Source organism: Polypterus senegalus, chromosome 15 (assembly GCF_016835505.1).
Source record: "Polypterus senegalus isolate Bchr_013 chromosome 15, ASM1683550v1, whole genome shotgun sequence".
Classification (NCBI taxonomy): Eukaryota; Metazoa; Chordata; class Cladistia; order Polypteriformes; family Polypteridae; genus Polypterus; species Polypterus senegalus.
Genome location: NC_053168.1, coordinates 137,955,743 through 137,968,722, shown reverse-complemented (window position 1 = coordinate 137,968,722; position 12,980 = coordinate 137,955,743). Strand labels below are relative to the sequence as shown.

Here is a 12,980-nt window from a genome sequence, read left to right as displayed (position 1 = left end):
TCATAAACTCATTCCTACATTAATGATAATGTATGTTTTTAAATGTGTGCACATTAGGCTTATCATGCAAGCACTGTGCACATGGCAGAAGCCAACTCTAGAGAGAATACCAAGTCCATTGCGGTCCAGTCACATTTCTAAACATGTACAAGTGATCTGAACTTGTACAAAGTGAAGAGTGGCAGGGAAAAAAAATCAGCCTAACTGAAAATGAACTGAAAATCGTCCATGTTTAAATAGGATTCGAGCACAGACTCCACTCTGATCCAGTCTCCTGAAACTACAAGCTTTAGCACTTACGACTACATCACCGTGCTGCCTCCATACACGCACACTAATGCAAAAACTTTTAAGCATCTTATTTCAAATTCTGAAGAAGCAGTGATTAAGTTACAATTTCTTTCCCCTCTGTGATATAGAAACTTTGCCACACCTCAGTCAAAACTTTTCAACAACTTACACAAAGTTCCTTAATTTTTTTTAAAAGAAAAAAAAAAAAAGAATTTACTTTGCAACTAAAATAAGTGACAAGAGAAAAAGAAAAACACAAAACTCCAGAAACAAAAAGTATCTTACCAGCCAATACTGGTGACTCGTATGATCAAAGGATAACATACCATGGCCGTTGACTGTGTGTTTTCCATTAAGTTTGCCCTTCCTGGGTGTTGAATGGCAAGATGCTGTTGAGATGTTCACAGGGGGTTTCAGATCCTCACCATCTTCCTCCTCATCCTCCATTTCTTCATCATCTTGAGAACTTCCAAAATATGCCATATTGCTGGGCAATGCTTCAGATCCTGCAGAGGTGAAAAAAAACAAAGGTAGTAGCCATGTTCTGCACACCTCCTAACAGCTGCATTATTATCAAAGAGATGTTTCTATCTTGAAAACACACACACAATAATGGAATATTAAAGTCCAATATTTTTGGCCTTTTTGGGTTTCAAAATTCTGGCTATTTCTAGATTTTCAAGTTCTTTCATTTCTTGGGTTAAAAACACAGGCAAGCACCAACCAAAAGAAAACAAGTACTTTAAGCATTTATGTAATTAAACAAAAACTAGAGATCACATAATGGTGGGCAAACTTGTACTTTCATTTCTCTAACCCAAAATCAATTCTGAAGGGGGAAAAAGTCTCTTCTTAAAATGTATGGAAAATTGTATATTTCTCAGCTGGCATATTTAAGTTTGTATAAATCAGTATCAAAAATAAATTTTAAGATTACATAAAAAGTATATTTTGAATGAACATGTCCTGCATGAATAAATGATCATGTATATTAATATTATGCTTGGAGATGTGATTTACAAAGATGAAAGGAATACTTCACCCAAAAATTATTTATTTTTTAATGTTACTTACCCCATATAGTTTGTAGTAATTACCGAGAACAATTTTTATTGTTAATGTTTTTGTGGAGAACAGGCAAAGGAGCCAATGGTGCCCAACACTGGACATCAGCCAACAATACCAAAACATCTATGAACAATTCTCATGTTACAAGTCATCCAGTTGTATACTCACCATGTATTTTTTCATTCTTTGGCCATAATATTGTTAAACAAATAACTCTAGAAAATTAAAGTAGTGCACAAGCAGGAGGCCCCTTCACATGGGATTAACATCTTGAAATAAAGACCCGCCTCTCCCTCACATTTATTGGTCGAGAGTCTTGTCTTCAATTCAAAAGCTCAACACTCTGCTTGTAAAGGGTCCTCCTGTTTGTGTGATACTTTCTTTTAGCGGGGTATTTATTTGTTTGACATGTTGAGGGTATATGACCGGATGACTCGACATGCGCATTATGCGACACAAGAAATGTGTGATTTTTTTCATGGGACATTTTTGATATCATTTGCTATGGTTGGTCATCACTGGGTACCATTCTGTTCGAAACTTTGCTATTCCTTTCCTTTTGGCTATCACTACAAACTATACTGGGAATGTAACATATAAAAAATATTTTCCGGTTGAGTATTCCTTTAAACAGAGGGGGGAAAATAAACTATGGATTATTAAACAGGCAAACAGAATACAAGCATGTTATTTCTGCCAAAGCAAGTGTATGAAAACTAAAAGTCTTTTGAAGCAAAAGTCTGTTGGGATGCAATATTGAGACATCGGTGGCCAGTCCAAACACAGTGTGTCCCATTAACAAGTGAGTTAGCAGATGAACCGATAATTGAGCCACGGAGTGAGATTTCTACATCAAAAAACGAAGTCTCTTACAATTTGAATACATCTCAGTTCGCTATCGTTTAAAAAGAACATGCAGATGATCTCAAAACCTCATTCAGCACCTCAGCTGATCTTGATGTGAGCACTTATTTGAATATCTCGCTGGACCACTAGCACAACTGCTTTATCTTGGGGTAGATGGTGAATGGCACACAACTGGTCTTCTAGGAGCACAAAGACCTTTTCTGCCCACTTTGTTTGACTTTTTTTTTAACATACAAATTGAATGCATGTGATAGAACGTTCAGATAACCACAACTGGCCACAATCAACTTTGTCTGCACAGGCATAGGGGCGACTTGGAGAACAGCGGGGTTTAACAATGCCATTTGTGCAATTAAGTGGTCACATTGAGATCAATGAAGGCACGTCACTAAAGCTGGAGATCTTCTGTACATTTTAAGAAAAGGTAATCATTTTTTGTTTAATTTCAATGATTTATAAAAAGTATTCACTACCTTGGACATTTTCACATTTTATTGTAATACAACTTTGAATATCAGTGGATTTATTTTTGATATAGATCAACAAAACAAGTGAAAACAGATCTCTGTGAAGCGGTCCAGATGAATTACAAACATCAAACACAAAATAAATGACCACATGAGCATTCACCCCCTTCACGTCAGTGTTCAGCAGACGCACCTTTGGGCAGCCATGACTACGAGAGTCTGTGCGCACACTACCAGCTTTGCACGTCTGGCCACTGCCATTTCTTGTGACAAATCTGCTCACGTGATCGAGAGTGAACTGACTTTGGCAAGTCCAGCCGCATATTCTTCATTGGATTGACATGTGGACTCTTGACTCAGCCACTCCAGGAAACTGGAAAACACCAGGCTTATCCATTAAGTCCAAGTTAGTTCTCCACCATCATGGGTACATATTAGTTTGTCACATGAAATTGCTTTCTAAAATGGAGAATGGCACTCTGGTATCCTTCACCAAAATTATACAGAGTAAGACCGGCTGGCTACTTTTTTTAAATGTACAAAATATTAATTTACTTTACAATGCAATTTCATGTGGCAGACTCAACTATCCCATGATTGTGAACAAAGGACTTTGAGTTGAAAAATATCAAACTTATCCTATATTGTTGCTTTGAAGTCATTCCTGTGTAGCTTTGGCCTTCTGCTTGGGTGTCTTCTCCCAAGGTTTAGGTTTCTTGCAGACTCTTTCAGGTTTTCCTTCAGCCTTTCAGGGTCTGCTGCAAAGCATCATCCCCACAGCCTGACACTGCCACCATCATGTCTCATGGTGGGGACGGTTCACTTGTGATAATGTGCAGTGTTTGGACAGTGTGGTTAGTCTGAGGGTCAAAAAGCCCAACTGTCGTCTCATCAGACTACAGAATCTTCTTCCAGTGGACTTCAGAGTCTCTCATGTGCCTTCTGCTGAGGTGTCCTGTGCATCTTTTTCCTCTTTGCCACTCTCCCATAGAGCAGTGACTGGTGAAGTACAGCTATTGCCTGCACTGTCCCTGCAATTGCTTCCACTGTACTTTGTAATTTCTTCCGTCTTCTCAAATGTCTGTTGCTGGTGGCCTTCCTCACTCGGCTTCTTCAATTTTTCTGGACAGCCTGTTCTCAGCAGATTTACAGCTGTACCATACTCTTTCCATTTCTTAATGATTGATTTAACTGGATACTTTATCGTCTCCACCACATGACGTGTGCTTTTCATGGAGACCCTTTTGAGTGTTTTTTCCGTCTTCTTTGTGCAGGTTAGGGCTCTACACTGACCCACAACAAGTTGGCACTTAAACACACAGTCAGGTGCAGTTATACTACAGTCAAGTGAAACCCAAGATGGGTGATCTCTCCATTGAACTAATTCTGTGACTTCTAAGGCCAACCAGCTGCTCCAGTGGTGACTGAGGGATGAATATTTATGCAGTCAATTGTTTTGTGTTTTAGAGTTGTAATTACTGTACCTTAGACCACTTTGGAGAGGCCAGTTTTCACTGTTTCTGCAGTTCAGTGTCAAGAAAGCCAAACTGAACCCAATGTGGTCCAATTCTGTACAACAATGAAAAGTGAAAACTTCCAGGGGCTGAATAATTTTTAAAAACACTATTTTGAAATCCGAGACCTTTTTCAATGACCTGCACAAACACAAAAGTAATAGAAAGCGTTAATTTCTAGCACTTGATGTTAGGAAACTACTCTCTAATCTACTAGCTATATACAGAAGTGTATCAATTTAACTAACCTTCAGAATGCCTGGTACAGTAGCCTGCAATTGAATGTACAGTAGAACTAGAATTAGTGTCACTGTAAAGACGGAAGAAATCTATAATTAAATCTGAATTACTGCAGCTACACATATAAAGTTCCCTTTTACACTCAGCATGAATGGAATCATGTGATCTGATTTCCAAGTTTTATATAATACTTAAGTTAGTTCTACTTAAAGGGTATACACAATAAAAAAGATATATTGATAACATTTGTCTTGCAGATAACGAAAGCCTTAACAAACAATACCTGAAAAATAAAAAGTGAATTACTATCAAATAAAATATACAGTAAGTTGTAGAACATGGCAGGAATCCCAACAGGAAAAAGAGAAAAATATTTATTTATAGATAGCCATACTTGTATATACAGATGTAAACAAATTTGTTAGCACCCCTCCACGATAAATAAAGAACCCACAACTATCTCTGATGTAACTTGAAACTAACAAAAGTAATTGGCACCCATTATTGTTTATTCCATATTTAACAAAAATGAAACTTTGCTTTAGAGTTTTAACTCAACAGAATAGCTCCAATGAAAACGGCATGAACAAAAATGATGAGACCCGTAACCTAATAATTGGGCGCACAACATTTATAGTTTGCAATCCACACAAACAGGTCATTCGATGAGACTTCGCCTGAAGCTGTCCACAGGCCACTTGGCCCACTCTTCCGGAGCAAACTGCTTCAGCTGGGTAAGGTTTGAAGGGGGCATTCCTCCTCCAGACTGCATCTTAAAGTTCTTTCCAAAGATGTAAGGTGAGATTCAAAACAGGGTTCATAAAAGACCACTTCAGAATAGTCCAATATTTTGTTCTTAGCCATTCTTGGGAGCTTTTAGTTGTGTGTTTCGGCTCATCGTCCTGTTGGAGGATCCAGGATCTGCGACTGAGACTGGGCTTTCTGACAGTGGGCACATTTCACTGCAGAATGTCTTGATAGTCTTGAGATTTTGTTGTTCCCTGCACAGACTCAAGGCACCCTGAATCATAAGCGAGCCTCCTCCATGTTTCACAGTAGGCGTGGTGTTCTTTCCTTTAAAAGCTTCATTTTCTTCTGTGTGGACATAGGGCTGATGTAACCTGCCAGTTTTGTCTCTCATCTATCCAAAGGCCATTCTCCTGAAAGTACCGAGGCTTGCCAGTTTCCATTTTAGCAAATTCCAGTCTGGCTTTTGTATGTGGTGTCCTCCTGGGTCTTGTTCCATTGAGCCCACCGTCACTCAAAAAGCGAGGGATGGCATGATCAGAGAATGGTGGACCTTGACCTTGGAGTTCAGCTTGCATCTCTTTGGAAGTTGTCCTTGGCATTTTGACTACCATTCTCACTACCCCTTCTGCCCATTCTGGGGTCCATTTACCTCTGGAAGCCCCCAAAAGAGAGGTTGGCAACTGTCCCATGGACCTCAAACCTCTTCGGCATATTTGCAGTGTTGTCACAGGAAGATGAAGCCGCTTGGAGATAGTCTTCTAGCCTTTGCCTTCAACATGCTAGTCTAGAATTTTCTTTCTGATCTTGTCAGGCAGCTCACTCCTTTGCTTTCTCTGGTCCATGTTCAGTGTGGGATACACGATGACACCAAACAGCAGAGAGACAAATGACTTTTCTCCATTTTAATAGGCTAAATGACTGATTGCACGATTGGAGTCATGTGTGATACAGACTAGAGAAAACAGTTTGAAAAATCACTTGAATCTAATTACTTAGGCTCTTTATTAGGGATACCAACAAATGTGCCAAGGCCATTGTAGACTATCATTGTAGAATAAGCAATACGTGATCTCTTTTCACACTTGCTTTGCTTTACTTGATGACATCTCAAATGCATGCAGGCAGAAAAGGGACAACTGCTTTTCTTTTAGGCATGCAGCACTCGTCCAATGAGCTCTTCAGGGTACCAACAAATTTGTCCACGTCTGGATGAATGGTTTATCATCATACCTCATCTGGCTCCCAAAAGAAAAGAAACTGCCTGCATTTACAAAGCCAAGATAGAAACCTACAGCATCTTCTGTGATCGAGATAACTACCTTGTGGTGGGGGAAACCAGTAATATACACAGTTACGTCCTGTCCAGCATCTTTGCAAACAAATGAGGTTTACTTGTATTTTAAATATTTAAAGCCTGAGAAATATTTGGTAAACAGCCTAATTTACGTATCCAGAATGAGACAGAAAATGACTCTGAACTCAGAAGGGTTGCATCACACATCGCCTTTTTATTTATTCATTTTTTTTTTTTTTTTTAAACACAACCAAAAATGCAATTCTGATCCAGCATGAAGCAATTTATTGATGCTAATTATTACAACAGCATTCGTCTAGTGACAAATAACCATGGAGACACAGTAATTGCATTTTCCTGCTGGCTTTTAACTTTGCACCTTTTCCTTCAGATAAAGCTCCAATACTCGAGCATCACACTCCATAGCTCGCATACAGCTGAGACTATTTCAGTTTTCTCAGTATTTTTAGATCAATAAAACATGGTCTGCAGAGAGTGTATCAGAAATATGTTTTCTATGTTTATTAACATCATAGTCACATCTGCTTTAACATTGCTGTTTACTGGCAAGACGAATGTCAAGTGACTTGACCTGAAAAGCTGCAGACCCGAGTCCTTTCATACACTCGATGTAGCAATAAAAAAAAACATTGAATCCAAACCACAAATTTAAAAAATTGCAGGTTTTTATACATTTATGTCAATATGGATTGTTGGGTCTCTTAGAACAGAACATTAAGTGCTGGTTGTTTTTTTTTCCCCCAAACATCATAAGTGCACATATTTGATAAGTCTTGGTGGAGAAGTTAAAACAAGCTCCAGCCTGAAGGGCAGCAGTGTTTTCAGATTTACTCATTTATATATATATATATATATATATATATATATATAAGCTCAAATGAGATACATCTGACTGTCATGAGGGCTAAATGTAACCTCAAAGCTCTAAAACACTGACAGCCCTATGGCGCAGTCTCTGTAATGACTGCACATTCTCTTACGTTGTCTATCTGGGGTTCCACCATTTTCCTCACACATCATAAATAACATGAGAGTTTAATCGACTGGCACCTCTAAATCAGCCTAATGTGAGGAAGTGTATCCAGCAACAGACTGGTTTCGATGTTAAGATTTAGTTTTTACCTCACAATCTGATTATGAAGCCAGGATATGGTTCACTTTTCTATAGCTCTACACTGTGAAAGACGCTATATAGTGCCCGACCCAGCACAGACTGACGCAGAGGCACGTGTAAAAAACCACACAGGCTTTATTAGTTCTTCAGCCGTGGCACACGTCTTCCCCGTGTCCCACAGGCCCAACACAGTCCCAAAAGCACTTTAACAACACAAAGCAACAACTCTTCACCTTGTACCACCACTCCTCTCAGGCAACCTCGTCCTCTTCCTCCCGAATCTGGCCGATGAGTGGTGGTTGCTGGCTCCCTTTTATAGGTCACCTGGAAGTGTTCCAGGTGTTTGATCACCAAGATCCGGCGGCACTTCCAGGTGTGATGAATCTGTTGCCCACCTGGGCTCAGGAGTCCCAAACACAGCACCCCCTGGCGGTACCCAACAGGGTTGCCCCCAACTCCAATTCCCAGGGAGCCATGTGGGAAACCGAGGCACTACACTAGCCCAGGGGGTCAGCCATCTAGCGTCCAGGGGGAGGTATTGCACTGTCCAGAGCTGCTCCCCCTGAATACAGTGTGCAGGGGCGTCCCGGCTAGGCATGGATGACAGGCGCCTGTCACAACACTAAAACAAATTCACAGAGGTAACCCGAGCCTCCCTCATTCTGCCTGGCGCCTGGTATAAGTGGAAGAGCAAAACACATGTAGAAATAAAGTATGGATGGAAAATACTGGAACATTATAAAGGAGTGTATGAAGAACACCAAACTTTACATCACAATATCATACTAATTCATCTTTTTGTTACAAAAGCATTTAACAAGTTATTTATATGATATTTTCTATCCAAATCAATCAATCAATCCATTATACTGGATTTCATTTGCCTATAAGCACAGCACCAGAATGATTTCAACAAATCCTGTTTACTGTTCTTCAGAGACATTTCAATCATTTAATGCTTTCTGAAAGAGCAGAGAGGTCTACTAAGCATGCAGAACATCTTGGTATGCTGGCTACGATAAATTAAACACCTTCTAGGTGATGGACAGATATACATTTATATTACTGAAATATTTTTCATAGCACAAAAGTGTAATTTATTCTAATTATACAGATTATAAAAGGCTCATCAGCTTGACAATGGCTGACAGGGGTCTTCCCATATTACAAATACCTGCACCTATCTATGGCCAGGCTCACTCACATTCAATGCTCTTTCTACACAGGTTACGAGATATTAAGCTCAACAGTGCAGGTCTTTGTGTCAAATGACAATGGTGCCTCTGCATTCATTAACATTACCAGTACACATTAGATTGTTCACGTTACATCAGCTCAATTTCGCACAACTGGTACTCTGGAGCACAATTAAAAAGTGGGTCCATGCTGTCCAAAAACCGTGTTTTTTCCAGAGAGTAGAATTAAACATTTTATTTGGAAAGCAACTGAAATCTTACAACGGGTGAACACAAGTGACTGCCTAAGTGTGACAGGCTGCTGCATCAGAGCACTGGAAGACGAGAGTGGAAAGCTGCCAAATTGATTGTCACAGTGTGTGAAATTGAACACATCGCCGCTTGCTGCTATGATGCTTTCTTCAACCACAGCAGTGAGATATCACTAATGAAAAATATCAGAAAAATGACCCTAGTGTGCTCTGAAAAGACAGCTGTAGCAGCAAATGAAAGAGAAGTGTGTGTGGAGAAGCAGCCATTCACAAAACACTGACAGACCATGCCACTGGGGTGCAATGACCACCAATACCACAATGAATATATTGTGATGTGTTCTTGTGTAAGTCCAAAGCTTAATGGATGAACAGAAAAGGGATACGGTTTGTGATGGACGGCCGGGAATCTGGCCCAAACGGAACACCCGTTTGAAGAGAAGACCAGGGAAATGGATGTACTACCTGGAGTACGGGACACAAGAGGGCAGCCCCCTTGGTTTACATTGGGGCCATGGAATTGGAGCTCAGAAGCTCAACCCGGTGGAGCTCCAGGGCCACCACCAGGTGGGGTGCCTGGACAGCTCCAGAGTCTGGGCATACAGCACTTCTGCCACACCCGGACATGCTGCCTGATGTCAATCGGGAGACACCTGGAGCACTTCTGGGTGCAGTATTACGGAGGCCGCCTTGCTCCATTTGAGAGGCCAGAGTCGGGTGGTAGGTGGACAAAGCTTAGGAGGAAAGGAGTACAGGCGGCAGAAGGAAAGAAGGACCGAGTACTGTGCTGATTTGTGCACCGTGTTTGAGCTGTGTGAAGAGGGAGAAATAAATGGGTGTTATTGTGGACATTCTGGTCTAAGTTAATCACAAAACACATTGCACAAGATTTCTAATATGACATCTCTACAACCTCAATGGTGTAGCCAGCTGGTTTTATAAGTCCCATCAATTATCTCAATGGAGATCACTAGGTGCGGGCTTTCAGCTGATTTTGAGCCTTAACATTATGACTGCTCGGCTAATATGGCAGTTGCTCCTCTGTGTGCCACCAAAACAGCTGCAACCCATTGGGGCATGGATTCTAAAAGATCTCTGAAGGTGTCCAGTGGTGTCAAGCACAAGAACTTCAGCAGCAGATCCTCTAACACCTGCAAGTTGCAAGGTGGAGTCGCCACAGAGCCCACTAGTTGTTTCAAGACATCCCACAGATGCTTGATTGGCTTGAGATTATGGGAATTTCAAAACTAGGGCAATACCTTGAACTGTTCATTATATGCCACAATCCCTCCCAAATAATTCTAGCAGTGTAGCAGGGCACATTTTCCTGCTATAAGATGCCACCTCCATCAGGACATACTTGTGTCATGATGGGTGTGCCTGGTCTGCAATGATGTTTAATGTATGTAGATGATATGCATCAAATTAAAGTCCACATTAATGTCTGGATCCATGGCTTCCAAACCGAACATTGCTCTAAATCATCACATTCCCTCCACCATCTTGTCTTCTTCCTACAATGCATCCTGGTGCTGTTTGTTCCCCACATTTAAAAAAAAAAAAATTATATATATACCCAGCCATCCATATGATGCAACAGAACACAGGATTCATCGGACCAGGCAATCTTCTTCCATCAATCCAATTAGCATGGGCACACTGACTTGCCCTTACAGAGCAGGGTGATATGCACCGAGTGCTGTAAGATATTACTCCTATAACCACCACTTAAATTATCTTTGATTTGTGCCACAGTAACCGTTCTATCAGTCTGTACCAGATGGAGCTGCCTTTGTTAACCTCTCACATTAATGAGCCTTGGCATCTTACCATCCTATCTGCAATTTATGTTTTTTTTTCCCTTCCCCAGACCACTGTCAGTACATACTTACCATACCTGACCACAGGCCATGCCATTTTCAAAATCCTCTAACCCAATCATCTGGCCAGAACACTTTGGACCTTGTCAAAGTCACTACCTGGATCCTCTGCTTTCAACACATCGACTAAACGTACCTAATGTCTGCTTGCCGTCTCATATCTCAGACCTTGACATTTGCCATTTTTACAAGATAGTCAACGTCATTTGCTTCACAGGGGTCACCAGTTTCTGTGTACATATACATATACATATACACACACACACACATATATATATTACTAAAGTAGTGCCCAGGTATAAATAAACGAACAGTTTTTTGGAAATTCAACATGGCTAAATACAAAAAAAAAAAAAAAAGACATACCTTTAGACAAAAGCCATAATTCAGCAAGACACTGAAACCGTTAATTGTTTAAGAAGAAAGTGCGGTAGATACCTTTGTGAAATCGTACTTTAGCCTCTACAACGCTTTATAAACACCAAAGGCATCCTCCCATTAGCCCGTGCACTTTCCTGCTTGATGGGAATTGCAGTCTGTGTGTCAGTGCTAGTTTGTGTTGCACACACCAAACCCTACCAAATTATAAAACTCCTCTCCCCGATGAGCGAAATTTTAAAATTGGTTTATCTGTTATTCCATGGTTTTTGAACAGACAAGCTATTTAAAGTTTTAAATATTTATCTATACATATCAATATATACATAAACACAAACACTATATATATATATATATTATATACACACAGTATATATGTAAAAAATGCAGAGTATCATTAAAAACACTGACCCCATGTCACTTCTGCCAGCAAGAGTGAAAAATGATATGACAAGGTTTTATTCAATCTGATGACTCTAAAGAAACGAGGCCTAGCAGTGCCTTCTACTATGCTGGTGGAATGAAGTGGTGAAGAAAGGTAGCCGAGGACTATGTGTCAAGATGGCCTGTAATTTTACCATCACTCTCTTTTCTACTAGTGTTTTGAGTGATCTAAAATGGCCCTGGCAGCACACAGTGCTACTGCACACTTAAACAGGAGACACAAGAAAAGTAAATCAGTGTATCAGGTAACAGGGCACAGAAGAGAAGTTGTATGAACAGATCGGAAAGGCAAAGGAAGCTCAGAAGCACATCTGTCGATGAAACAGACTAATGTGAGCCAGTGTCATTGGATTTTAGACGGGAAAAATCAATTTGAATTTATTTCTGGCAGAAAGGCTAAAGCTCTTATCAAAAGGTCATCAACAGAGTTTAACAAGCTAAAGCAATGCATTGTGGAAGACAGCATAACCTACAATGAAGTCATACAGAGAAACTGCAACTGTACATTAACAATGTAGCGAGGCAACTAACTGACTAGAAAACCATATAGGTGTATTGGGTTATTATTGTCACTTCAGTCTTCCTTACTTTAAATAACTTCCTTACATCAAAGTTTTTGATTTCCAAACATGAAAATCTTAGAATACAATGGCAATAATCTAATATGTGGCATCACTGAAATAAATATATAAATAAATGAAGAACTAAACTGAAGTTAATAACTAAAAAAGTAAAAACTAAAACACAGCATAGCTTTTTGATCTTTGCTAAATCAATTATATGGTTCATGAATGAGTGAAGAAGGGAACACGAGATCAACAGGCAGATTGGAGCAGTGTTAGCAGTCATGTGGATGTTGTACAAGTCATTTGTGGTGAACAATGAGCTGAGTCAACAGGTAAAGCTCTTGATTTACTGGTCGATGTACGTCACAAGCTTTGGGTGACAACCTAAAGAACCAGACTGCAGACACAAGTGGTGGAAGTGAGTTTCCTCCGCAGGGTATCTGGACTCAGCTTTAGAAACAAGTTGAGGAGCACAGACACTCAGGAGGCACATTAAGTACAGTTACTGCTCCACCACATTGAAAGAAGGCAGTTGAGGTGGTTTGTGCCTCTGATTATGATGCCCGCTGGAGACCTCGGGACAGACCTCTCATACAACAGAGATTCTATCTCCAATGTGTTCTTGGGATCTCCCCCCCC

General features: G+C 40.3%; 1 protein-coding gene across 3 annotated transcripts in view; it reads right to left on the bottom strand.

Moving 5' to 3' along the window:
* The window catches only part of LOC120515622 (protein Jumonji-like), a 269,278-nt gene that overhangs the window by 66,673 nt on the left and 189,625 nt on the right, over positions 1 to 12,980 (bottom strand). For 2 of the 3 annotated variants that reach the window (XM_039736756.1, XM_039736757.1), the window contains 2 exons: positions 4,456 to 4,479; positions 618 to 797 (listed from right to left, as the gene is read on the bottom strand). In XM_039736756.1, the coding sequence (XP_039592690.1) occupies positions 618 to 797; positions 4,456 to 4,479 (204 nt within the window). The remainder of the gene's footprint in view (positions 1 to 617; positions 798 to 4,455; positions 4,480 to 12,980) is intronic. The other variant, XM_039736754.1, reaches the window with a different exon arrangement.